This window comes from Gopherus evgoodei, chromosome 8, assembly GCF_007399415.2.
Source record: "Gopherus evgoodei ecotype Sinaloan lineage chromosome 8, rGopEvg1_v1.p, whole genome shotgun sequence".
NCBI classification, from domain to species: Eukaryota; Metazoa; Chordata; order Testudines; family Testudinidae; genus Gopherus; species Gopherus evgoodei.
In genome coordinates, this window is record NC_044329.1 from 89209205 (window position 1) to 89237197 (window position 27993).

The 27993-nt window shown below is 44.7% G+C and overlaps 1 protein-coding gene across 1 annotated transcript in view; it reads right to left on the reverse strand.

The window, feature by feature from the left end:
• Positions 1-4588: 4588 nt before the first annotated feature.
• ACADM (acyl-CoA dehydrogenase medium chain) overlaps positions 4589-27993 on the reverse strand; it is a 45427-nt gene continuing 22022 nt past the window's right edge. The window contains 7 exon segments of the mRNA XM_030572838.1: positions 4589-5448; positions 24320-24568; positions 25171-25266; positions 25369-25425; positions 25427-25479; positions 25482-25509; positions 27262-27370. Of these exon segments, the coding sequence (XP_030428698.1) occupies positions 5443-5448; positions 24320-24568; positions 25171-25266; positions 25369-25425; positions 25427-25479; positions 25482-25509; positions 27262-27370 (598 nt within the window). The 3' untranslated portion in view covers positions 4589-5442.

A 27993-nucleotide genomic window follows, 5' to 3' on the forward strand; every position in this document is an offset into this window, starting at 1 on the left:
TAAACCTTTCCACCAGGCCATTGGTTTGATGGTGGTACGGGGTGGCAACCAAGTGGTTCACCCTGTGAGTTTTCCACAGTTCTTTCATGGTCCCTGCCAGGAAATTAGATCCTGAATCCGTAAAGATGTCGGAGGGCCAACCTACCCTGGCAAAAATGTCTGTTAGGGCCAGCCACACAGCTTTAGCCCTGGTGTTGCCTAGAGCTACTGCTTCCGGCCATCAGGTAGAAAGTCCACGAAAGTCAGTATGTACTGCTTTCCTCTGGATGTCTTTTTTGGGAAAGGACACAGAATATCCACAGCTACTCGCTGAAATGGGACCTCAATTATGGGGAGTGGCTGGAGAGGGGCCTTGACCTGGTCTTGGGGTTTTCCCACTCTTTGGCACACCTCACAAGACCGGACATACTTGGCAACGTCCTTGCCCATCCCCTCCCAGTGGAAGAACTTCCCCAACCGGTCTTTGGGTCTGTTCACCCCAGCATGGCCACTAGGATGATCATGGGCTAAGTTTAAGAGCTTTTCCCGGTACTTGGTGATTCCAACTAACTGTTTTTGCGGGTGCCAGTCTTCCTGGTGTCCCCCCAAAAGAGTCTCCTTGCATAAAAGTCCTTGTTCTACAACAAACCGGGATCGATTAGAAGAGCTGAGAGGCGGTGGGGTGCTCCTTGCCGCCGCCCAAGCTTTCTGAAGGCTGTCATCTGCTTCCTGCTCAGTCTGGAACTGTTCCCTTGAAGCTGGAGACACCAGTTCTTCCTTAGACTGTGGACTTGGGGTTGTTTTCGTTGCTGGTGAGCTGCTCTCCGCTGGTGCACCAGGGGGTATTTCAGGCTCTGGCTGAGCCTCTTGGGTGTGGTTGTCTGCTGCTTCTGCCAGTTCAGGCTCGCTGGTGCCCTCTGGCGTTGGGGTTGAAGATGGATTTGCAAGCACTGTCGTCAGTGCTGGCACCGGTTCTGGTGCTGGCTGCTTTTCCAGTTCCTGGTCTGGGACTGGAGGCACTATGGCTGTTTCCGTTGTTGGCATGGGATCCGGGTCCACTACCTCTGTCTGGGTCTCTTAACACAGACAGGGCCTCTGTGGACAGCTCAGGAACAGGAATGGGTCTGGAAGCTTGCCTGGTTTGGCTACGTGTAACCATTCCCACTCTCTTGGCCCTCCTCACCTGGTTGGCCAAGTCTTCCCCCAGTAGCATGGGGATAGGATAATTGTCATAGACTGCAAAAGTCCACATTCCTGACCAGCCTTTGTACTGGACAGGCAGTTGAGCTGTAGGCAAGTCTACAGCTTGTGACATGAAGGGGTAAATTGTAACTTTGGCCTTTGGGTTGATGAATTTGGGGTCAACGAAGGATTGGTGGATAGCTGACACTTGTGCCCCCGTGTCTCTCCACGCAGTAGCCTTCTTTCCGCCCACTCTCAAAATTTCCCTTCACTCCAAGGGTATTTGAGAGGCAACTGGGCCTGGGGATCTTTGGTGTGATGGTGGTGTAATGAACTGCACTCGGTTTGGGTTCTTTGGGCAGTTGGCATTTATATGTCCCAGTTCATTACACTTGAAGCATCTTCCAGCTGACTGGTCACTGGGTCGAGGTGGGTTACTGGAGACTGGTGAGGTGGAAGAATAGGGTATCTGTGGCTTTCCTTGGGTTGTCGGTGGTGTCTTGTGCTGCCCTCGGTTATAGGGTTTATTGTCGGTGTGTCCCCTGGGATATTTGCTCCCCTTGACAGTAGCTTTTTTCTTTTCTGCCACTTCCATCCATTTGGCTCCAATCTCCCCCGCCTCAATTACTGTTTTGGGCTTTCCTTCTAGGATGTACCTTTCCATTTCCTCAGGAACACCATCTAAGAACTGCTCCATTTGTCTCAGGAGGTGCAGCTCGTCCAGATTGTTAACCTTTGTTCCTGATATCCAGGCTTCAAAATTCTTTGCAATGTGGTCGGCGTGTTGGGGTAATGACACATCTGTTTCCATTTTAGGGCTCTGAACCGCCGACGGGCATGTTCAGGTGTTATCCCCATTCTGTATTTGGCCTTGGTTTGAAAAAGTTTATAATCATTCATGTTCTCCTTAGGCATTTCAGCCGCCACCTCTGCTAAGGGTCCACTGAGCTGTGGCCTCAGTTCTACCATGTACTGGTCTTCAGAGATGCAGTACCCAAGGCAGGCCCTTTCAAAATTTTCTAAGAAGGCCTCAGTGTCATCAGCTGCCTTGTAGGTGGGAAATTTCTTGTGATGTGGACCAATCATTGGTGCAGGGTTGTTAGGACTGGCTGGAGCATCCTGCCTGGCACGCGTCCATTTCATGCTCTCTTTTTCCCTCTCTTCACTTTGTTTTTGTTGCTTTTCCATATCTCGTTGGTGGGCCGCATCTTTTGCTGCTTGCTGTCTTTTGTAGGCTGCCTCTCTTTCTCTCAGCTCCATCTCTTGTAGTTTTTTTTCCATGTCTTGCCTGTGGTCTGCATCTTTGATTTGTTCCTCTGCACCCAGTTTTACCTTGGAAGTCATGTTTCCTGCTTTCTTGTGTTGGGGTGCCCTCTGGTGTTTATTGCCTGAACTGCTGTTCCTCTGCTGCCTTCTCTGTTGCTAAGCAAGAGAGTCTTTTTTAACTTTTTCTAAGTAGCCTTCCCCTATAAAACTAGAACAAAAAAAACCAAACACCTTCATTTGCATGTGTGTTCTGCTGATGTAGCTGACTCACAGCTGGAGTTCTATTGTCTAACAAAAGACCCTTGTTAAAACTTAATGGCCTTTGCCTGAGGCAATATCTATGCACAGCGAGAATGGAGCAAGGAAAAAAAAAATCTCTGGCTGTAGTTTTGAAAACCCTCTCTCTGTTACAAGTAACTAGCAGAGAAAAAGAAAAATGATAATCTTACTGGCTTTTGGATTCTACTATCCCACACGCTGCCACCATGTCATAGTATAATTCCCAACTCTGGACCTTAGCGTCCAGGATATGGGTGCTAGCCTGCTGCGGGCAGCTCAGAGGCTTTTGAATCCCGGCCGCGGGCCGCACAGTGAGCCTTCGCGGGCCGCATGTGGCCCACATGTTGTGCAGGCCTGCCATAAACACTCAAAAATAGCTCAAACAGCATTCTCCAGATGAGAATTTGTTTTTAAATTGAGAGGGGAAGTGTTGACCCTTATTCTTTTCAAGTAGATCTGTGGATCTTTATCTTCAATTTGGACTAACAGTGATAGATAAAATATGCATGTGTCAGATTTTTTCACAAGTGAAGCCTGAGCAGCTGAGAACCCAGCATACATGTAAAAAGTGAAATTGTGCAAGTGACACTTTAGACCAGTACATTACAAGACAAGCAGCCTAATTCCTGGTGTTTTATCATTTACTTCAATAGGAGCAGAATCACAATATGAAAAATAAAGTTTTTTCAAGTGCATGTTTTTTTCAACAATACATGCCAGGTGCAGGCTTCCTTCATGTAGGCTACATAGTTATGGTTCTCCTTTCATGTGCACAAGCACTTCTGTTTTCCTTTAGCAAGACTTCTACGAGGATAAGCATTTTGCTAGTGCTACCCAAAAAACAGAATTTATGCCTCGTGGCACCTTAAATACAATAAGTTTAGACAAAAACCTCTCACTACAAAATGATTCAGTCTCAACTAGGAAACAGAACAGAGAGAATAAAACTTGAAATGTGAATTTAGTTCTCATGAAAGATTGACAGTCCTGGAAACTGACATGATATTTGTTCACTTCCAGTGGCTGGATACTGACTGCTGTTCAAGTAATGTCTGAGGTTAGTTGGATCCCCAAAACAGGTACATAGCATGCACAGTATCAGTGTAAATTTCCCCTCCTCAAAACCCACTAAGTATCAGTGATAATTTGGAAGAGAGATGAGTTAGTCCCTCTATGAGGGAGATTTCCATGGCCTCGACTGAGATGGTCCATTGCAGTGGTCTGTGGCATGGATAATGACCAGATAGGAATTAAAGTATAATTATTAACTCATTCACAAAGTGACTAAAAATGAATTGTCTAATTCTGAGCTGGACCTGATTTGAACAAGTAACTTAATGTCACATCTTACTATCCTATTACCAATCATACCACACAATGTTTCTACCATAATCTATTTGAAGGAAATTGGTCCCCATTTGAAAATAAAAATGAGTAGTGCACATCTGTTTTCTGAGAATAAGTAGTTTTTTTATTATTGCAATTCAGCACTAAGAAACAACTTTTCAATCATCTACTATTAAACATGACAGGAAAAACTTTGCATTGTGTGATTTACTGCTTCTATCAATCATCATACTTGAGTTTATGAGGTAATATTTATGTTTAATAGGGATACTATAACCAAAAATGTGTCACAGTAACCCTTATGGTGATTTTGAATGCATGCAGTTCAAAGAAACTAAAATAAATCTGAATCTGAATGGTCTATTAAAAAAAATATGTAGTTAATGAAACTACTACTGCGCATAGCATTAGTTCCCAAAAGTTGTTCACAGTATTTATCCATAAAATGAAGTCTTATTTTAGGAAGGAAAGAGAGAAAGAGGTTTGTTTTTTTTAAACTGTACACAATACGACAGCTTTTTTTTTTTTTTTTTTTAAAGGCACAGCAGGTAAAACATACATCCAAATAGACAGAACAAAAGAAAAATGTCATCAGCACTGGTTTCAGATGAGTAAGATGAAAGATGGTGCACAAGTAAACCAAATTTTATGTTATGCTATGCCACTGTAAACAAAAACAGGTTTTGTTCATACATGTATGGACAATTTACAAGTAAAGTAAAATAAAGTGATAATTCAGTGATAATTTCCTAAAACAATAATCCTTGTTTTGATGTCAAAACATAGTAATAATAATTTAGCAGGGCCTAAACATTCACCTATACTTAAATTTTAAATATTCTGAAAGTGCAAGTTTGTAGAACTCAAAGCTGTACGTACACAGAAGAAATTGAAACTTACTGATTTGGAGACCATATGAAGCAGAACATGATCTCTGAGGAAACAGAGTAATAGCTTTTTATTAAAGGTTTCGGTATTTTTTCTTTGCTTAGGTCCAAGTCTGCCTCCTACAGAATTCAATGATGAAACTACAGTGTACTCCAATGTGTGCAAGTTTGGACCCTTCTAAGGAGAAAAAAAAATGTACTATTGAAAAAAAAATGCATACCATATTGGAGGCCAAAGATATGCTTTAGAAAATACCAAATTTGTATTGGGATGGAGGGGGAAAAAAAGAAGTATAAAAGTAATGTTTAAGAAAGTACATAATACAAAAGTGTGAAGGAAGGTTCTTATATTTTTTTCTTTTTAAACTGCATTCAAGAAAAATATTAAAGCCCTCTTTTCCTTTATGAAGGAATTGACAGCCAACATCAATGCTTTTGCTTAACTTTTAAACTTGGCAACATGTTCACGTGCTATGATCAGCCTTTGGATCTGAGCTGTTCTCTAGATCTGAAAAGAATTATGACACCATTACATTACTGTGTTACATTGCCAGTTTTAAAATAGCCAGATCAGTTTCAATACAACATACAAAACGTTAAAACTTCACAAGTATGTAAAGCAGTACTATTCTTTTTAACCAAACTGCTCATGGCCACTTCCCCCCTTACTTTCTTAACAACTTTTGTTGTTTCTGTCTTCATTTATTCAGGTTTGCAATGCCTCTCCTCCCCCCCCCCCCCCCCGTAATACTGTGTTCTTCATCTCTCAGCCCACATTTTGTATCTTCTCTGGCACTGTGGTCTCTCATCTCCCCCCTTTACTCCTGTTGCTCAAACCACCCCTCTGTTTTAGCTGTGTGCTGGCACAAAATGAAACATTACTATGAAGCTCTTTGTGCTAGACTGAAATCAGGATTTTGGTCTTTATCCTTTTTGGCAGTACACAAAAGGAGAGTGGCATGATGGGAGGCATGAAGTATGATTCAGTGGTTAAAGTACAGAACTGAGTTAAGATTTCAGTTCCTAACTCTCCTAAAGACTTGTGCAGATTTGGTCAAGGTCTCACAGCTTCAGTTTCACCAACTGCATAATAGGGATAATTGTCTTCACCACCAGGTGTTTCAAGATTCCCAGAAGGAAGGCGGTATATAACTGCAAAGCATTATCCGAGCAATGAAAAACCTACAAGCCTTGTTAAGAAATATCACAAGACAGGATTCAGTTAACACTCCATGTTTGAAAACAGAACAAAGCTTCAGGCTCTTAAGAATTTTTGGGCACTTTAAGCATAAAAGTTTATATTTTAAGTTGTACAGAGAGAGCTTCTAAATAAGATCATGGTCATTGTTACTTAGATTTGTAATTGGGACTAAACGGAGAACAAGAAAGGGGGAAATAACTTTATCAGAACAGTCTATGGAAGAACGTGAGAAGTACTGAATGAAATCAAGTACAGAAAGGAACAAAAGACCGATGGGAAACAAAAGTTTTTGCAGATTGAAGCATATGACAAGAGCACATGCAGTCTGTCATCAGGCAGTGATACAATAGGGCAACAGTGCAAAAAGTAATCGAGAGCAAGGACACATGTGAGGTATCATGCATCAGACTGGAAGTATAGTATAAATCTGAAATAAACTCTCTTCAGAGGCTGGGATACTTACTTTAAAGTGACAGTGGATGAAACACAGTAAGGCATTTAAAGATCTCTTTACAGATAGATGAGGCAAACCACCGTAGATTATTCTTTTCCATAAACTTCCCACAAGATTCGGAATAGAAACCTAGAACTAGAGAAGTATGGTTAGATTGACTATTGAAGGAAATTAGAATCACTCCAAAACATGCGACCAATGATCAATGTCTGACGAATGAAAATTCTTCAGTCCAGACTTCAGAAGAATGTTGCAATCAATTCAGCAAATATATATTTTCTATTTATTATTTTTAAAGAAAGTTTAATAATGAAACACTGCTATAAATATCAATAACAGGAGACCAATCAAAACCACAAAAGAAAATATTTTGAGGCTCTCTTCTCTGTAATTCCTTAGAAATTAGCTGAGGTATCACAAATATAACTCCTGCAGAGAGATTAATGGGGATAATCATAACTAGGCTTGGAAGGATTAGATTTTTATCTGTAAATGTCAGTAAACATAGCTTTCACCATGCACAAACTGACAAAAATACATTTCCACCAAAATAACTGAAAATGTACAGATAAAGTAGGATAAACACTGCTAAAGATAAGATGAGAATTTATCAGAGTCAAAATCCAGCGATTTAAAATTAGTGTTTTACAAAGGGACTAGCAAATAAATAGTAAAACAGATACAATTTCTTGATTTACAGATATTTACTGTGTTTATTTTGACATGACATTAACAATTTATATATTAACAGTTTATAAAGCTTTAACTTTTTGAATCTCAATGTCTACTGTCATTAAATAATTGCCTGACCTCACCATAATTTCCTGCAATGGTGAAAATTTAATATAAATTTTAAAAATTCTTAAATAAGCACAGATATCATAATTATAAAAAAGATCAATCAAAATCAATAAGGTTCCAAGAAGATGAATGTAGAAAATGTAGAGATCTACTCAGTTTTTTTCCCCAAAATAAAAATCAATTACCATTCCTTTAGTCCCAAATAAAATTGATGATAAAAATCAACAATAATAAATCCAAGTTCCTAGAAGAAAGATTTAAATAAAAATACTTACAAGGCAATTACAGAACTAAAAGGCTCTGGACACTTTAGACAAGAAACTGTTACATACTGTGACTGTGGTTCTCTGAGATGTAATGCAGACATGTATTCCACTTAGATGTGTGTGATCACCACTCAGACGTGGAGATTTTCTTAACAGTCCCTCTAGGGGGTGGCACTCACACGTTGTGGCCATAGCCCCATCCCTGGCTATTGAGGTATTGCCACCCTGACCCCCCCTAAGTTTCTTTGCACTGAATGCTCAGAAACTAAACGCCTATGCAGAGGGGACAGAAGGTGGGCTGTGGAATACACATCTGTATCACGTCTCAAAAGAACTACAGTTACAGTAAGTAACCATTTCTCCTTCAAGTAATGCTGCTGGGTATTCCACTTAGGTGACTCAAGCAGTACCTGTAGGGGGCATTGCTCAAAGTCTATTTAAACAAGGACTGCACAACCACCTTCCCAAAGTTTGCATCTGCTCTGAATGCCATGGTAATGGCACAATGGTTTGTAATGTATGTATCAACCACCATGTGGCAGCCCTCCAAATATCCAATACTGAGATGTCACTTGGGAATGCTATTGATGTAGATTGCACGCTCATAGGATGAGCTCACACCCCGCAGAGGAAGCATAGCTAAAGCGATTTCATATGCAGTCATGATGCTGGAATTTATCCACTTAGAGATCATCTGTGAGGAAACTGCCTGCCCCTTCGTACTGCCTGCAGACTACACAAACACAGAGACGGCAAAGCCTCAAAGGGTGTAGTCCCGTCCAGATAGAAGGTCTGACATAGTCTGATGTCCAATGCGTGAAGACGCTGCTCCTCTGGAGATGAATGCTGCTTAGGAAAAAAAACAAGCAAATAAAACTGCTTAGTTTAAATTAAACACAGACCACTTGAGACACAAACTTTGTGTGCAGCCGAAACGTCACTTTGTCTTTGGAGAATTGTGTGTAAGGAGGCTCTGCCATCACAGGCAGGTTCTGCCTGCAATTCACACATTTTCCTTGAAGATATTATTGCCATGAGGAAGGCAGTTTTTTTACATGAGAGGACAGGGGCAGGATGCCAGAGGTTCAAACTGAGGTCCCATAGGAGTCACTAAAACGGTGGTAACATCCCACAAGGGAACCAGTTCCTGCACCAGTGGGTGGAGATTAAGGATTCCTTTCCACCATGGCTTTGGAAAACACCGATCTTCCATGAATGAGTGGCTGAGACTGCAGCTAGATGCACCCTCAATGACCTAAGTGTATGCCTGACAACTGAAGACGTGGCAAATAGTCCAAGGTGTCTTGGATACTAGCTAGTGTCAGCTGAACTCCGAAGGCCAATGACCACATTGAAAAACGCTTCCACTTTGCCGATAGGCCATCCTAGTAGACAGTTTTATACTACTGAGTAGGTCTATTGATCAGCTGCAGAACATCATTCTTCCTCATCATTCAACCAGAGCAGCCACATTATAAGATGCAGGGAGGGAGCTGAGTGCCGGATGCAAGGTGTGACCGTGGTTCTGCACGAGCAAATCAGGATGGAGAGGAAGGAATAAAAGAGGCCAAAGTGACAGTGCAAGAAGGTCGGAAAACCAGCACTGCCTCGGCCATGCCAAGGCAATGAGGATGAGCCTGGCCCAATCTGCTGTCAGCTTGAGGATGACTTGTGGAATGATCAAGATCAGAGGAAAAGCATGCAGGAAAGCCAATTGCCAAATGAGATGAAAGGTGTCCTTGAGGCCACCTTGAAAGCAGAAGAGACGGCATTTCCTGTTGTTCCTCGTAGCAAAACAGGTCAATCATTGGGAGGCCCCACGCTGCGAAGATGACATGCAGAACACAGGGTTCTAGAGACCACTCATGGTTCAAGGGAAAATTCCTGCTGAGATGGTCCACAAGATGATTCTGGACCCTAGGCAAGCGATTGCCTAGCAGAGTCAAAATGGGCACTTGGGGGGCACCAGCAGGAGGTGTGTCGATCGGTCAAACCATGGACTTGACTGCCTCCTCATCTGGGATCTATGACCCTTTCTGGGGTAATCCCACTGTCTCAAGGGAGCAAAAGGTTGCCCAAAGGTGCACTGCAGATAGTATTGTTGCTGTGGTTAACCACTGAAGCAACACCTCCTCACTGTTGGTGTCTACACCCCTCAAGAACATAGGGTAGCCTTAAAATCCTTGAAGGAGGGCAGGGTCTCATCTATTAGTGTGAAAACACCACCCAGCCATTGAAGGGCAAATCCCCTATGGCCTGCTGCATGTCAGGAACAATGCTGAATTCTGCAGCCAGGACATTCTTCTCATGGTCACCACAGAGGCCATAACTCTGGCCGAAGCATTTATGACATCCAGCATGGACTGCAATAAAATGTCTCGGCCACTAAATAGCCTTTAATGATAAATGCCCAAAATACTTCTCTGGAGATTTCAGGCATTAGAGGCTAGCAGGCACTGAGCCAGTGGCCCCTCTGCTAACTGCAAGACAAGTGCCACTCCTGGTGCCCATAGTGCTCCATAAATGGTCCCCAATGTGGGTCAGGTGATCGAGAGCAGGAGGACCAAGATCCCAACCTCGGTGCTGAGAAGCCTTGGGTGTCAGGTATAAAAATGGAGCCAATCCTGAGGGAGCGAGTAACCAGTCTAATTCATTTGTTGCCCAGAACGAGGCAGGGACCGGTGCCAATGAATGAAGCAGTATCAAAGGCACTGAGTATGCAAGTACTGGAAGGAGTGTCGACCCCGAAGTCAGTGGCAATACTGAAGCAGGTGATGATGATGAAGTGGAGGGTGGTGAGAGCTGCCACCGTAATGCTGACAGTGCCAAATGCAATGGTGCTGAGGAGTTTCCCAGTGCCAAGGACGTCCCTTGCACTGAACCTGGTGGAAGGGGAACATCGGGATGTGGTGGGAACAGACCTGAGGATTCAGCGGCCCATCCAGACAATGGAGCTATAAATGATGCAGTCTTAGCAATGTCCCTTTACCAAGGGAGCAGTCGGGATGGAAAGGCAGAGGTGGTCTGTGGCTTCCTGGTACGCTGCCAACATGGAAACAATCAATCACTGTTGGCATCGCCCTTGTCCATACTGGACTCAATGGATGCTGTGGATCCAGAACCAGAATTGATGGTACAGGATTTCTAACCTCCCTACTCAGCACCATGGATAGGTTAGAGCAGGGATTCTCAAACAGATTTTTTGGTGGCCTCAGAGTGCAGCCACCAACTCTTGCTGACAAATTTTTCCTACAATATTTAATTAACTTTAGGAAAAACAAATAAATATGCATATATACACGTCCAATTCATTGTAATTTATATAGGTTTTTTCCAGATTTAGTAATAAAAATAAATAAAATAAATGTACAGTGTTCTCTATCCTTTACTGGATCCTAACCAGAATAGAAACACAAATAAGATGCTTTGCATGTTCTTGTCTTTTTGTTGTTGTTTCCTTTGCCTTTTTGGTATTTTTTTTTTATTTTTTTTTTAGCTTGATAGATAGTAAGTCTGCTGCTGTGAAAAGTGATATTTGTATGTTTGTTAATATCACTTCTCACAGCAGACATACTCAGCCTTGGCAAATCCTGGGACAAATTAAGCCCTGGGGCCGAGGGATGATGGCGTGGGTGGTGAGCCTGGGACCAGAGCTTGAAACCAGAGCCTGCTACCACACAGATGAAGCCCAAAAGCCCTGCAGCTGAAGCCTGTCCCCCTGCCCTTGGGAAAGTGGGGAATGCACCAGCTGCCTGCACCTCCAACATTTGTGTCTCCAGAGGAGGGCAGGGCCCAACCCGGTGAGAGGGGCCACTGCTTCCCTCCTCCCCCATCACAGCACAGGAGGCTGTGGCCGCAAGAAAAGCCCCTGGTGGCTCCACATGGCCACAGTGGCTGCACTTGAGAAACGTTGGGTGAGAGGCACCTGCGCCATCCTGCGTGCCAGCACTAACCCTGTACTCTTCCTGAGGGAGGCAGAAGACTGCCCATGATACCTGGAATGGTCTTATGTAGTCTTTTCCTCGGTGCACTAAATGGGGAACAGCTCCTCAGTCTCTTTGGAGAGGCGCCTGCTCCAGAGCCTGCAGCACCAGCACTCTCAGAACTAGAGGGTGACCTCCAATATGGCTAGAGCCTCGGCACCAAAGCATGGCCTGTTCAAGTAGCTGCTGCTTTAGGCAAAGATCCCTAGACATCTGAGTCCATTTTGTGAATGATCTACAGATTGAATACTGCACCTTGATGTGGGCTTCACCCAAGCACAACATGTGGAGACTGCTGTTGAGAATCACTCCCCCTCATGACTGACAATGTTTAAACCCTGGTGAGGGCATCTCAGGGGAATACTTAACTAAATACAAATAATGTGAATTGAACACACACTAAGGATACGCCTAACAACTAGAAAAAAAATACTCTAATACAGTGAGAGATTGTGTAGTCTTAACTTCACAGAGCTCCAACTCCAGCCATAGGCGGTAAGAAGGAACTAAGGGGGCCAGGGCAATGCTGCCTCAACTTGGCCAGGGGAGGGGTTATGACTACAAGGTGCAAGCGCTGCCCCTCTATGGATACTGCTAGGCAAAATGTCTCTGATAAATTGAGCACACACACACACCCCTAAGTTGAATACATGGTTGCATCTATTTGAACAGCACCATAATTCCCTCTGAACCTTTCTATGAAATGAGCTTCTAGAATCTGATCCCTTTAAGAAACATCAAATCAAACATTTGGATAGATTTCTCAGATAAATGTTGTAACTGATATAAAAAGACATTACTCTGAAACTTAATAGGCCATTTGTAAATATGACAACCTAAAACCATTTTACAAACCCAAGGCATCCTAGTTACACAGTAAAAATATTTGAATAGCTTATGATGGACATGGATCTGCTCTATTAATATTGCATGTTGACCTAGTTACTGGCAACGTTTACTGTATGAATATGTTGGGTTAGTAATGGGGGAGGGGAGATGTCAGGAAAAACAAAGGAAAACAATGACTCAAAATAAGTCACTGTTTGGTAGCCACTTTGTGGTTGTTAAGAGACAATGCTAGACAGAAAAAGACTTGGGAACACAAGAAGATCAAAAGGTCAGTATCAGTTTATAAAGAGACTGGGGAAGCTGTCTGGGGAAAACCACACCAACATAGGCACCTGCTGGGGGTGTCTGAAGGTTGGTCTGCTTAGGTTATAAACAGAGGATGGTAAGATGTTATCTCAGGTAACTCAGATACATGGGTAGATTGTTTTAAAATCTTTTTTCTTTTATGCTTTGTTCCTACTGTTAGAAATAAACAATACTTTGTTTTTAGCCCACAAAAGCTTATGCTCAAATAAATTTGTTAGTCTCTAAGGTGATACAAGTACTCCTGTTCTTTTTGTGGATACAGACTAACACGGCTGCTACTCTGAAACCTGTTCTTTAACAAGCTGTCTGGTCACAATATTCACCACTGATCACAGACTCTCAAAGGGAAGAACTGTTAAACCCAGTCAGACCTGCTGGGTAAGCATAGCTTATACACAGGGCATCACAGGGTACAGTAGCCCAGGGCCCAGTCTAAGAGTGGGAAAATTGTGGGATTACAGTTCAGGAAAGGTAAAAGGAATGATGTCTGAACCTGAAGGGGTACACTCAGAGACCAGAGAGGGTACTGGGACAGAGCTTGAGTGGACTGTGCTTTTCTGTAGAGAAGGTAAAGAACTGGAAGGGAGGATGTTCTGTCTGAGACTTGTGTAATTGGGCTGGATTTTCAGAACTCTTTCCTGTTTCCTTCCAATAGATGGTCCCATAACACTATTTATAGATTCATTGGCAAAGGAAACACACACATATGGAATTGGAACAATATCTGGGCCCTAATCTTTGGCTGGCTGTGTGTGCCACAGCTAAACTTGGGGAATGCAAAGCCATAGTTGTGCTCCTCTTATCTTGAGCTGGTTCCCTGGTGAGAGTCAGAGAAGCTAAGAAGCTGCTCTAACTCTCACCAGCTGCCAATGGACCTGAAAGGCTGTTTGAGCAGCCAGAGGTCACAGGAAAGTCCCAGCCACATACCCTTTAGTCTAAACCTGCTTTTGTGCTGCTGGAGGATACTACTATGCTATGAAGCAGTCACACCACAGGGGAGAATCTGGACCATTACATGTATTTTGAATAGTACAAGACAAGACAGAATCTCTCTTTTTAAAAAAGCCTCGAGACACTAATCTCACTACCAGAGTAACACTTTTCTGAAGGATGTAGACCTTGTCTATCAGCTGTAGATGAATGCTGTCCATTTTCTGGATGAGAGAGTTAATGTTACACACTTCATGGACTGGCAAATAATCATGAGAGAAAGCTCAAGAGCATCACTGGAAGTTTAATTTCAGAGCCTAGGATTACAGACATCAGTTGTCTTATCCATTGCTTGCTTGTGGAAAAACTGAGTTGCCCAAGGGACACTGACAAAATGGCTCCTCAATCCAGACCAAGGAATAAACTCAAAGATGAAAGCCTCCCATTTCTTTCTTATTTTGCTTCCCTATATCAGAGAAAAATAAAGTAGAGGAAAAGTTAAAGAGGATTGCTGTCATGGGACAAGAGAACTAAACAGGATTCTACCTGAACACAAGTCTTCAGGTTTTGCAGAGGGTATAGGAATGTGCTGTACTAAACACAGAATAAGGTTGCAGCTTCCTTTCTTTTTTCTCATATAAAAAGGAGAAACCAGAACAGCTTCAGAACTACATTAATGAGAATAATAAAATAGTTTTATATCATTTATGTGAACCAAAAAAAAAAAAACCAGGAGGAGCAAAGAAAAGGTTTCCCACCAATTACATTGATAGTTAGTCACAGAACATGGTTTCTAAACTCTCTTTGCATCATTAGAACTTGCCAGCACCTTCACAGTTAGGTTGGATAAATATTTTGTGGCCTAGGAAACGCACTGCGTGGTGAAAGAACCAATTCCTTTTTAGAATTATTTAGTTGCTCCTATTCCTGCACGTGATAGTATTAGGAATAAAGTACTGTGCCCCCGTCTGTGCAAAGAATTCTTTTACAATCATTCCTTTAGAAGAGTAATTAGTACCAATAATGTTCCTGAGATAACTTCTGCTCAGCACTAGTACTGCAGCACTCTGAGTACTTGAAGTGGCTTTTAGTTTAAGTAATCATATAATGCTTTTATTATGAGTCCCTCCTTTCTGCCTATGTGACTTGGCAAATGAGTGAAGATTACCACCAGTTTTGCAACAGGGAAGTGCAGTGGATCATCATGTAAGGAAGAAGAAAATTCAATCTCCACTTCAGAAAGCCTTTTAAAATAGCCTGCAGGTTTGATTATTTATATTAACTGTTTTGTATAATTCAGTTTCCTTAAAAAGAGACTGTTACTCACCTTTGTAACTGTTGTTCTTCAAGATGTGTTGCTCATATCCATTCCAGTTAGGTGTGCGCGCGCCATGTACACGTTCGTCGGAAGATTTTTAGCCTAGCAACACTCGGAGGGTCGGCTGGGCACCCACTGGAGTGGCGCCGGATATATATTCCTGCCGACCCAACCGCCCCTCAGTTCCTTCTTGCCGGCTACTCCGACAGTGGGGAAGGGGGCCGGGTTTGGAATGGATATGACCAATACATCTTGAAGAACAACAGTTACAAAGGTGAGTAACCGTCTTTTCTTCTTCGAGTGATTGCTCATATCCATTCCAGTTAGGTGATTCCCAAGCCTTACCTACGCGGTGGGGTCGGAGTGAAATGTGGCAGAATGCAAAACTGCTGAGCCAAAGGCTGCATCATCTCTTGACTGTTGAACCAGAGCATAATGTGAAGCAAAGGTGTGGACCGAGGACCAGGTAGCTGCGCGACATATTTCTTGGATTGGTACATGAGCCAGAAAGGCAGCAGATGAAGCCTGAGCCCTGGTAGAATATGCGGTGAGATGGCCCAAGGGATCATAAGCCAAGTCATAGCAAGTGTGGATGCACGCCATCACCCAAGAGGAGATCCTCTGGGAGGAGACAGGTAGGCCCTTCATTCGGTCTGCCACTGCAACGAAGAGTTGGGGCAATTTATGAAAGGGCTTCGTCAGTTCGATATAAAATGCGAGCGCCCTACGGACATCTAGGAAGTGCAACTGTTGTTCCCGTCGTGATGAGTGCGGCTTCGGGAAGAAGACCGGAAGGAAGATGTCCTGATTGGTATGGAAGGCTGATACTACTTTAGGGAGGAACGCTGGGTGTGGTCGCAACTGCACCTTGTCTTTGTGAAAGACTGTATACGGAGGTTCCACCATGAGCGCCCAAAGCTCGGAAACTCATCTGGCCGATGTAATGGCTACGAGGAAAACTGTCTTCCAGGACAGGTATAGCAGCAAGCAAGTTACCAACGGCTCAAATGGTGGAGACATAAGTCTGGGTTGAGGTCCCAGGTAGGGGCAGGGTGGTGTACTTGAGGGTATAGGCGCTCCAAGCCCTTGAAGAACCTGGAAACCATAGGGTGTGAAAACACAGAGTGGCCACTTTCTCCTAGGTGGAAGGTAGAAATGGCCAAGTGCACCCTTAATGATGATACCGCTAGGCCCTGCTGTTTGAGAGACCAGAGGTAGTCCAGGATGGTGGGGATCGAGACCTCAATGGGAGTAACATTTTGCGTTTCGCACCAGCAGGAGAAACGCTTCCACTTGGCCAGATACGTAGATCGAGTGGAAGGTTTTCTGCTACCCAGGAGTACTTGTTGCACTGGGGCAGAGCAACGTAACTGACTGGGTTAACCACGCAGGAGCCATGCTGTGAGGTGAAGGGACTGCAGGTCTGGGTGGTGAAGTCTGCCGTGGTCCTGAGTTATGAGGTCTGGATGACAAGGCAGGGTGATTGGGTTGGCTATCAACAGGTCGAGCAACATGGTGTACCAGTGTTGCCTGGGCCACACAGGGCAATCATGATCAGGTGAGCTCTCTCCTTGCGGAGCTTTAGTAGGACCTTGTGAACCAACGGGAATGGTGGAAAGGCGTGAAGTAGTTGGCTCTTCCAAGGAATCAGGAAGGCGTCCGAGATCGAACCCTGGGAGAGACCTTGGAAGGAGCACTACCTCTAGCATTTCGTGGGAAGTGAAGAGGTCTATGTAGGGAAATCCCCACTTCCGGAAGACAGAATGTATAATGTCTGGACAAATCGGCCACTCATAAGACAGGAAGGATCTGCTGAGTTGATCTGCCAGAGTGTTCCGAACTCCTGGGAGAAAGGACGCTACCAGGTCTACCGAGCGGGCTATGCAAAAGTCTCATAGTTGGATCGCCTCCCGACAAAGGGGGGAGGATTGTGTCCCTCCCTGCTTGTTTATGTAGTACATGGCCGTTGTGTTGTCTGTAAACACTGAGACAACACGGCCCTATAGATGTTGCTGGAATGCCTGGCACGCCAAACGGACTGCTCTTAGTTCTCGGACATTTATGTGTAACGCCAGCTCCTGAGACGACCAAAGGCCTTGAGGGGGAAGATGTCCAAGGTGAGCACCCCAGCCGAGAGATGACGCGTCTGTCGTCAGGGACATGGAGGGCTGTGGCAGATGGAACGACAATCCTGCACACACCAGGGAGGCCGTCAGCCACCAGTCGAGGGAGCCTAGGATGCTCGGGGGAATGGTGACTACCATGTCTATGGCGTCCCTGCCTGGGCAGTAAACCGAGGCGAGCCAAGTTTGAAGGGGACGCAGATGTAGTCTGGCGTGCTTCGTCACGAACGTGCAGGCAGCCATGTGACCGAGGAGGCCGAGACAAGTGCGAGCCGAAGTTGTCGGGAAGTTTTGAAGACTTTGTATAATTGATACTATTGCCTGAAATCGGGGTCTTGGTAAACTGGCCCTTGCGAGATTGGAGTCCAGGATGGCCCCAATGAACTCTATTCTTTGTGTGGGCACTAGAGCAGATTTCTCTAGGTTGATCATCAGGCCTAGTCGCATGAAGAGGTCCTTGACGACGCCCACATGACTGGTGAATTGGGCCTCGGAGGTCCCCCGAATAAGCCAATCATCGAGGTACGGGAAGACGTGTATTTGACGACGACGGAGGGAGGCAACGACTACAGCCATGCACTTAGTGAATACCTGAGGGGCTGTAGAGAGGCCAAACGGAAGGACCGTAAACTGAAAATGCTGATGGTTGACCACAAACCAGAGGTACCGTCTGTGCGGAGGGTAAATGGCAATGTGGAAATATGCGTCCTTCATGTCGAGGGCGGCATACCAGTCTCCGGGATCCAAGGATGGGATGATTGTCCCCAGGGTTACCATGCGGAACTTCAACTTTTTCATGAACTTGTTCAGTCCTCGCAGGTCTAGGATAGGCCTGAGGCCTCCTGTCGCCTTGGGGATTAGGAAATACCGGGAATAGAACCTCTTACACCTTAAGTCCTTTGGTACCTCCTCTACAGCTCCCATGGCAAGAAGCGTCCGTACCTCTTGCAAGAGGAATTGCTCGTGAGAGGGGTCCCTGAAGAGGGATGAGGAGGGGGGTTGGGAGGGAGGGAGTGAAATAAACTGGAGGTGGTATCTGAATTCTACCGTGCGTAGGACCCAATGGTCTGAGGTTAATTGGGTCCACGCAGAGAGGAAAGGGCAAAGGCAGTTGTAAAAACTGAAAAGGATCCTAGGAGACAACTGGTACCACCGCCCTCGGGAGCACCTTCAAAAGTTCGGTTTGGATCCCATTGTTGGCTTGGAGGGACCATTATTCTGACCCCCTTGAGGTCCAGACTGTTGTCTGCGGTTGCCTCGACCTCTCCTCCTGCCAAAGTCCTGTCTTGGTCTAGGCAGAGGGTAAGGGCGTTGAGGTTGTGTGTGGAAGGATCTTCGTTGAGTCTGTGGTGTATGCATCCCAAGTGAATGCATAATCACCCGATTATCTTTCAGACTCTATAGCCTAGGGTCCGTCTTCTCGGAGAATAGACCCTGGCCACCGAATGGCAAGTCTTGCATAGTGTGCTGAAGTTCAGGCGGCAGACCTGACACCTGAAGCCATGATATACACCTCATGGCGATTCCAGAGGCCACAGTTCTGGCTGCCAAATCGGCAGCGTCCAGCGAGGCCTGGATAGAAGTTCTCGCACCTTCTTTCCTTCCTCCAATAGAGCCTTAAATTCTTGGCAGGAGTCTTGTGGGACCAGCTCTGTGAATTTCCCTACCACCTCCCAGGTGTTGTAATTATAACTGCTAAGTACGGCTTGCTGGTTCGCCATGCTGAGTTGGAGGCCTCCCGCGGAGTAGATTTTACGGCCCAACAAATCCATGCATCTAGCCTCCCTAGATTTTGGGGCAGAGGCTTGCTGGCCATGGTGCTCCCGTTCATTTACGGACTGTACGAGAAGTGAGCAGGCAGGAGGGTGCACGTATAAGTACTTGTACCCCTTAGAGGGCACCATGTACTTCCGTTCCACTCCTCTGGCCGTGGGCGGAATAGATGCCGGGGATTGCCAATGGTATCTGCCTTAGCTGATTGATCGAACGCACGGTAAAGGCCCACTCGAGTTGGTGCATCCGCCGACAATATATCTACCACGGGGTCCTCAACCTCCGGAACCTCCTCCACCTGCAGGTTTTATATTCAGGGCGATGTGCCTCAGGAGGGTCCTGGTGTGCCCTGAGATCAATTGGAGGCGGGCCCGATGAGGATGTCCTCGCTACCGCTTCATCCGGGGTAAGAGGAAGACGAAAGGCTCGGACGAGTGGGTTCCTGTATGTCTCCTGATCTAGGGTGACATCAGGGACCAGTGGGACCTGAGGGTCCGGTGCGTGGATGGAAGCTTCCTCCGTACCTGCAGGAGGGGGGGTGGCTGACAGTGGCCTCTGGCACCCGGTGTTCCGATGGAACGGAGCGTGACGTCACTGCGAGTCCACCTTGGGCTTGGTGATATGCCCAAGGTGTCCAGAAGGACCACTGATGAGGTCCCTTGTCTGCGCCATGGGTCTCTTGGAAAACTCGGCTGTGTGTATCCGAATCACAGTCGTGTGCGTAGGAAGCACTGTCCGCATGTGATGATATTGATGTATTGCGAGACGGCCACGGAGGAGCTGAAACCACTTGAGAAGGGTCTCTGCGTCTGGTTGATCTGTCTCCACGCGGCACTGAAGAACGGTACCGGGCGCCGTACCGGTACCAGGAATGAGACAGGGACCTGCGACCGGAGCGGTGCTGGGAGGTCGACCGGGACCTCGAAGCTCTACGTCGAGAGCGGCTGCGAGAGGTGTGGTGCTGTGAACGGTGCCGAGAGTATCGGGACAGCGAGCACGATCTCGAACGGTGCTGCGAGTATGACCGGTACCGAGATGGAGAGCGGTACCGGGACTGCGAGCGGCGTTGGGACCGGCGACGGGACCTCGATCGTGACAGGTGCCTTTCAGTGGTGCCAAGCGAGGATGATCTAAGCAGGGCAGGCTTGCCTACTGATTGGATAACCCGCACCGGCGGTGCCGGGGGTTGAGGCAGCGCAGGCTCTGTCAAGGCAATCAGATCCCTTGCCGTAGAGAATGTCTCCGGCGTGGAGGGAACAATAAGCTCAAGCACGGTTTGTGCTGGAGAGCTGTCAGGCACCGGACTCGACGGCTTTTGCGAGGCCGGAATCAACGGCGCTGAAGTTGTCGGTGCCGCGGCAGTTGTCAGTGCCGGCGGTCCGACTTAGGCGGGTGCTCTGACTGCGACGTAGGCACGGGAATCGCAGGAATCTTGTGCCTCTTGATCCGCGGGGAGAGAGAGCAGTGCCGGGCAGGCTTCTGGGCTGGTGACGGTTGGTGCTGAGGGGCCTTCGCGGTGCCGGTGCGCTCCACTGCTGAAGATGCACTCCCCCCCCCTGCAGACTGTCTGGCGCTCAGTGCCGAGGGCGGAGGAATAAGGGCTGCCTCCATCAGGAGCTGTTTGAGACGAAAGTCCCGCTCCTTTTTCGTCCGTGGCTTGAAGGCCTTGCAGATGCGGCACTTATCTGCGAGGTGGGATTCCCCCAGGCACTTAAGGTAGGAGTCGTGAGGATCTCCTGTCGGCATTGGCTTGCGACAAGCCGAGCACAGTTTGAAACCCAGTGAACCGGGCATGGGCCCCGGCACTGAATGAGGGTAAAGGGCTAATCCCCAACCCCTCTTAACTATATACAATAACTACGTTAAAGAACTAATGAAACTAAGTAGAAATATAGAAAATTGAACTATATACACAATAACAATGAAAGAACTACGAGAAGCTAGAGAGGTGGAGATCAGCTAAGCCGTGCTACCACTGTTCCACACGACCGACACAGGTGGTAAGAAGGAACTGAGGGGCGGTTGGGTCGGCAGGGGTATATATCCGGCGCCATGGCGGTGCCACTCCAGTGGGCACCCAGCCAACCCACTGAGTGTTGCTAGGTAAAAATCTTGACAAACGGCATGCAACGCGCGCGCACACCTAACTGGAAGGGATATGAGCAATCACTCGAAGAAGAACTGTTTGTTCTTAAGACTGAAGTGGGGGATTAAAGTCTATATTCTTCTCTACTTTTGATTTCTGGTCCTTTCAATCTCTGCTTCCTCTTACCTTGCTTAACCAGGTGCTGCTCCTGCTGTGAATTGAGCCTCACTGAACTTCCCACAGCAGCATTTTAGAGGAGCTTTCTAAGACAACACTGGATACCTGCTATACCAACAAGGTGCTATCAGAGGCAGCCTTCCTTTTACTACACACAGCCCTTTATGTTGCTGCTTAGTTTAAGAGTTATCTGAATTGGGCCGAGAACCATGTTTCATTAAAACTAAAACTAATTCAGGCTGCTTAAGTACTGGCCATGTAGAGTGGGTCAGGACAAAGCCTGTTTTAAGCCAAGTTAAGAATGGTGTTTTAGCCTACATGTGGACTTGCTATACCAACATTTCTGTATTTAGACTTAAGATAGCATTTAGAAGATGGCTCTTACTTGGAAAGAAACACTCAAGTTCCAGAATAAAAATATCCACATAATATCAGAGAGTGTTCTAAAACTGAAGGCACAAGTAGCACATCTCTCAGATTTCAAGAGTAATTTCTAAGAGCTAAAAAGAGTAGTGACTGCCATCAACTTTAGTTCAGATCATACATGCCAAGGCTCATCACTGATTTTCGAAGCTGCTTTGCCCTCTTTAAAAAGCCAAATAGCTCCCCTTCCTCCCTCCCCTTCCTCACTCCTGGGGTAGCCCAGAATTTTTTTTCCAATCCATCATCCCAGCTCCCTCCAAAATAGGGGCAAATGAAGTGAACGAAGCGCTACGACAACATGCTGCTTAACCTTGGCTAAAACAAGTTCAGTGACAGAGGCCTGGTCTACAGTACACACTTAAACCAAATTTAGCAGCGTTAAACCGAATTAACCCTGCACCCGGTCCACACAACAAAGCCCTTTATATCGATATAAAGGGCTCTTTAAACCGATTCTGTACTCTTTCCCGACAGGGTAAAGTAGCGCTGAAATCGGTATTGCCATGTTGGATTAGAGTTAGTGTGGCTGCAATTTGACAGTATTGGCCTCCAGGCGGTATCCCACAGTGCACCATTGTGACCGCTCTGGAAAGCGATCTGATTCAGATGCACTGGCCAGGTAGAACGGGAAAGCCCGCAAACTTTTGAATTTCATTCCTGTTTGTTCAGCATGGAGCTCTGATCAGCACGAGTGGCGATGCAGTCCCAAATCCAAAAAGAGCTCCAGCATGGACTGTACAGGAGATACTGGATCTGATCGCTGTATGGGCAGACAAATCTGTTCTATCAGAGCTCCGTTACAGAAAATGAAATGACAAAGCATTTGAAAAAATCTTCAGGCTATGATACAGAGTCCACAGCATAGTGCTGTGTGACAAGCGTAATGGAAAGCCAAAGAATCAAATGGACGCTCATGGAGGGAGGGGGTACTGAGGACTCCAGCTATCCCACAGTCCTTGCAGTCTCCAAAAAACATTTGCATTCTTGGCTGAGCTCCCAATGCCTGAAGAGTCAAAAACATTTTCCCGGGTGTTTCAGGCTGTATGTCGTCAATTTACACCCTTCTCCCGCCCCCAAAACAAAAGGGACAAAAATCATGTCTCGTCTTTTTTCAGTGTCAACCTATGTCTACTGCATGCTGCTGGTAGACGGGGTGCTGCAGCGCTGAACAACAGCATCCCCTTCCTGGTGGCAGATGGTGCAAAACGACTGGTAGCCATCATCATCATCAGCCCGTGAGTGCTCCTGGCTGGCCTCAGTGAGGTCAGCCGGGGTCACCTGGGTAAAATGAGAGAGTGACTTCCCGGTCATTCCCGGCAGATGATACAAAAGGCTTGGTAACGATCCTCATCATAGCAGCTGGAGGCTGAGCTCCAACAGCCCCCTCCCACCCCCCCGCCTTTCATGTCCAAAGAAGATTCTGTACTCCCTGGACTACCATAGCAGCCGAAGGCTGCGCTCCTCTCCCCACCACCCTTTAATGTCCTGCCTGCCCAATCAAAGCAGCTGGAGGCTGCCTCCCCCTCATTTTATCTCACTAAAAAGTCAGTGTTTCTTATTCCTGCATTCTTTATTACTTCATCACACAAATGAGGGGACACTGCCTTGGTAACCCAAGAGGGTTGGGGGAGGAGGGAAGCAACGGGTGGGGTTGTTGCAGGGGCACTCCCTAGAATGGCATGCAGCTAGGGCTCTGACCCGGAGCAGCTGTGTTCTCTGGTTCTCTAGTACACTTGCCCCATATTCTAGGCAGGACTGACTATTTTAGACAAAACATAAGAAGGGAATGACCCAGGGAGTCATTCCCATTTTTGTCCATGCACCCCCGGCTGACCTCATGACAGCAGCCATGACAGCAGCAGATGATACAAAAGGATTGATAATCGTCATCGCCAATTTCCAATTACAAACGGTGCAAAATGACTGATAACCATCATCTCATCACCAAATTACAATGGCAGACGGTGCAATAGGGATGGTAACCGTCTGCTACCTTGCGAAGGCAAATGAATGCTGCTGTGTAGCACTGCAGTACCGTGTCTGTCAGCAGCATCCAGTACACATATGGTGACAGTGACAAAAGGCAAAACAGGCTCCATGGTTGCCATGTTATGGCGTCTGCCAGAGCAATCCAGGGAAAAAGGGCGCAAAATGATTGTCTGCCGTTGCTTTCATGGAGGAAGGATTGATTGATGACATTTACCCAGAATCACCCGCGACACTGTTTTTGCCCCATCATGCATTAGGATCTCAATCCAGTATTCCAATGGGCAGGGGAGACTGCGGGAACTATGGGATACCCACAGTGCAACGCTCTGGAAAATCGACGCTAGCCTCGGTACATGGACACACACCGCCGAATTAATGTGCTTAGTGTGGCCGCGTGCACTCGACTTTATACAATCTTTTAAAAAACCGGTTTTTGTAAAACCAGAATAATCCCGTAGTGTAGACATACCCAGAGTCCCAAGCTGACTTCTTGGCCAGCCTCCTTCCTCAGTCTACCTAGAAGATGCATCCTACCTCCAAAGATGCAAAGCAAAACCTGAACACAAAAAAGTGAGGTGGGCAGGGAGAAAGCAGCTTTTCAAATATTTAGTAGTCAATTTTAAAAGCAAGCAACCACTAGCTTATTTTATAGACATAATACAACCCCTATAGTAATATTTTAGTTATTTGTTTTACTTACCTGATAGATTTTGGCATCTCTCATTAGTTTTTCTACAGGATATTCACTATTAAACCCATTTCCTCCAAAAATCTGGACTGCATCTGAAGCTAGCTGGTTTGCAATGTCACCAGCAAATGCCTTGGCAATGGATGCGAAGTAAGTATTTCTGCGACCCACATCAATCTCCCACGCAGCCCTTTGGCAAGCCAGTCTAGCTAGTTCCACTTTCATTGCCATTTCAGCCAGCATGAAGGACACTGCTTGGTGCTATGATTGTTAAAATAAGAGCAAGTTAATATTGCCTAGCTGGGATTCTACAGGGAATACAAAAGAAACAATGTAGCTTCTTTAATATTGTGGGCAAAGCAGTATATGGAATTAGTTCTGTTCAGAGATATGCTATGGGACGGCAGAATCTCACCCCTATAGCTCAGGACATAGTCCCAAGTAATTAAAAATTAAACCTATTTCATTACAAAATTTAGCTTTGAACTGCGCTGTTTAGCTACATTATTAATGGGGTCTGTATCCTGCTTTACATCAAAAAGAAAAGTTGGTATCAAATCTCTTCCCCGCAGCTCCCTGCCCAATAAGTAAGGAAACTGAAGTATCTGATTGATGTAATTCAGCCCCAGCACACTGCTTTCAAATGACCTATTACCATTTACCAATTCATTCTTTAAAGAAGTTTCTGGACTTAGAACCTGGTTAACTTTATTTATGGGTTTATATGGAGCGCTAAACTCTACCTTCCCATTTGAAAAAGCAGAGTGAGGGCAGAAGCATACTATAAAGCAGTCCTACGAAAGTAGAATATCTTAACAGCACGTGCTACAAAACTGTGCTTTGTAACTTTTTGCTTAACTTACCTCTATAATTGGTTTTCCAAAGGTTTTTCTTTCCAAAGCATACCTCGTAGCTTCATCTAATGCTCTCTGTGCTAGTCCAACAGCACCTGCTGCTACCTGTATAGTTCAAACAGTACATAGTAAAATCTGAATTGACCACTTCTACTTTAATTTTTTTTGTTTGTTTTTTTTAAAAAGCATCTTATTTCTGCTACTTACTGGAGGTCTAGTTTTATCAAAAGCTCCCATAGCAATTTTAAAACCAACTCCCTCAGCACCTTAGAACATTTTCTTTGGGCACTCTCACATCTTCAAAGACAATACCTCTGTATCTGAGCAGCGCTGACCCATATTCATCTCCTGAAAAGGAAGTTTACAAAAGGTATAACTGTAACTGAATACTTCCATGGCATGATGTTTTCTAAATTTTGATTTACTTGAAAAGAAATTGAAACAGATTTTTTAAAACCAGGTTTCAAAGTTAACACACCAGAGAGCACTTAGACATGCATATTGGGTAACGCCACCTACTTGCATTACAATTAACCACTGCCCTTTGTTTTATAAACCATATTTTTAAACAAAAGACAGATTAGCTCTTGAGAGCAAAAATTTAAACAGCCTTGATATAACTGCATTTGGTGGTTTTAATCCTGAAGAGTTACTTCTCATTGATAAACAAGCAACCAAAAACAATTTTTTTTTTTACTTACGCTAAAAACACTCAAGGAGTTTATTAAAACAATGATTTTTTTTAAAACAATCATTCTTTTCCTTATGCTTTTTATTCCTTTAATTTTTTCTAAGCACAATGAAAATCACTAGTTTCACCTTTTGCTTACAGTCATTTTCTAAAGTTGTTTCACTTTTTGGTTTTCATGCACTAGCAACAAAACATTTTAGTGACAAGCTCTGAGAGAAATTGTTCTTTCAGAAATAGAGTCTATTGAAATGTTACAAAGTCAAAAATGTTTCTATTGAAGTTTATTTTGTACAAGGTTGATTTAATTTTGGATTTATTTGAAAAAAATCAAAAAATATAAATGGCAGGTTAAGTTGATATGACAAAGTCCCTTGATCACCCCCAAGAATAGAGCAATCAGTAAACAAGCATTTAGGATACCGCTCCACAACGTAAAACAACAAATTTGATCTGTAGCATGGCTACACCTGCTGCATAGTGGTTGCTGTTCAAGAGATGGAACAGCCATGGCTGAAAGTCAGGAAGGGAAAGAAGACATATGTTCCTCTTCTAATTAATGGTCATTTCAAGTTGCCAATCAAGTTGGCAAAATGGTTTCAGGTACCACACTGGCCCATGAGTCATTCCCTTCCCCCCTATCTCCATCTCTTTGACAATTTTTGCAGGTGTGTAATCACATTTTTCTTTTTCTTTCCTGCTGCTTTTTAAACACCAACATAAATAAGAAAAAGACAGGCTCTCTATGCAGAGCATTCAATGAAACTGACTATACATGAAGTTATGCCAAATACACAACAGTAAAATATAGAGGAAAAGTAGTTTTTCATTTTCAATAGTTAGGTGTTACTTGAACCAATAGGTAACATCTTTTCAGACAGAACTCAAGGTGTGGAGTTTCGCAGATAAGCTGCTCCTTCCTTACTGCCACAGTTATGCTTCCTTGCAGAGACACACAGATCGGCCATCAAAACAAAGGAAGTCCTCTGATTGCAAGAAAAAGAGGTCTTAGGAGCAATTCTGATTTCACATATTTATGTACAGTGGTGTAACTCCATGGTTATTTATAGAGTTATATCAAATCAGGCTTTTTTTTTTCTTTTTTTTTTTTTAAAGTCATCCAGGGGACCAAGCCTCATGTTGACTTGAAATAAACCCATAAAACTAATATGATGGACCTAGTTAGTCACCATTAATTTATTTCAAACATCTTCAAAAATTAGTCAGAATATAGAAATAGCAATAAGTACAAAAAAGTTTTGTGCTAGGCATTTATGTTGTGTACCTAATACGTTAAAAAGCATTCAAGTCATAGTACTTTCTCCTTTAACATTACTGTTTTTGACCAGAGCAGTGCAATTCCTAGTACCCCAGGTAGCACGCTTATAAATATCTATGCATATACACTCCACCTTTCTTCCAATTTGGATTCCAGGGCTGTCTGCTTCCACAATAAATCCAGTAAAGGCTTTGCTGGCAGGAGCTTTCAGATCAGGATTGGAACGAGCTAACAGAAAATACCTAGTGCAAACACATAGTAACTTGAGTGACTCAAACCTGTCTTCACGATTAAGAGCTAAACAGATAAGTTTTTTAAAGATAGATACTAAGTACCATATAATATTAACCCTATCAAGAGATTCTAAAACAGAAGCATTAAGTTCTTTTCTTCTGGTAGATGACATGAACAATAAACAGCCGGCTTTAAATTGGAAATATTTCTACTGAGGCACTTCCAGTACACCCACCACTGTGGTATCTAAGTGTTAACAAAATTACACAGGACAAATAGCTGATACAAAGGACCCTTTCCTCATAGTGTTATGTACATTTTTATTATATTAGTTACCATCTTTAGGAATGTTATGAAAAAGTTATTGCAGAGATGGGTCATTTCATAGCAGATCAAGGATTAGGGGAGCAGTGATTGTGTGAAACCCTTTAGAACTATCACATGATCCCATGGAGGGGATTAATTTTATTCTTCTAGGTCTAAGATGCAGCTCATTTCTAAAAGAAAAATGCAACAAATATAATAAGTCACCCTTGTAGTATTCATTGATGACATAAGACAGATGCTAGGTGCTATTAAATGGTTTCTCAAAGATCTTGAACCATTAAGCGGATTTCTTTGAAGCAGGTTG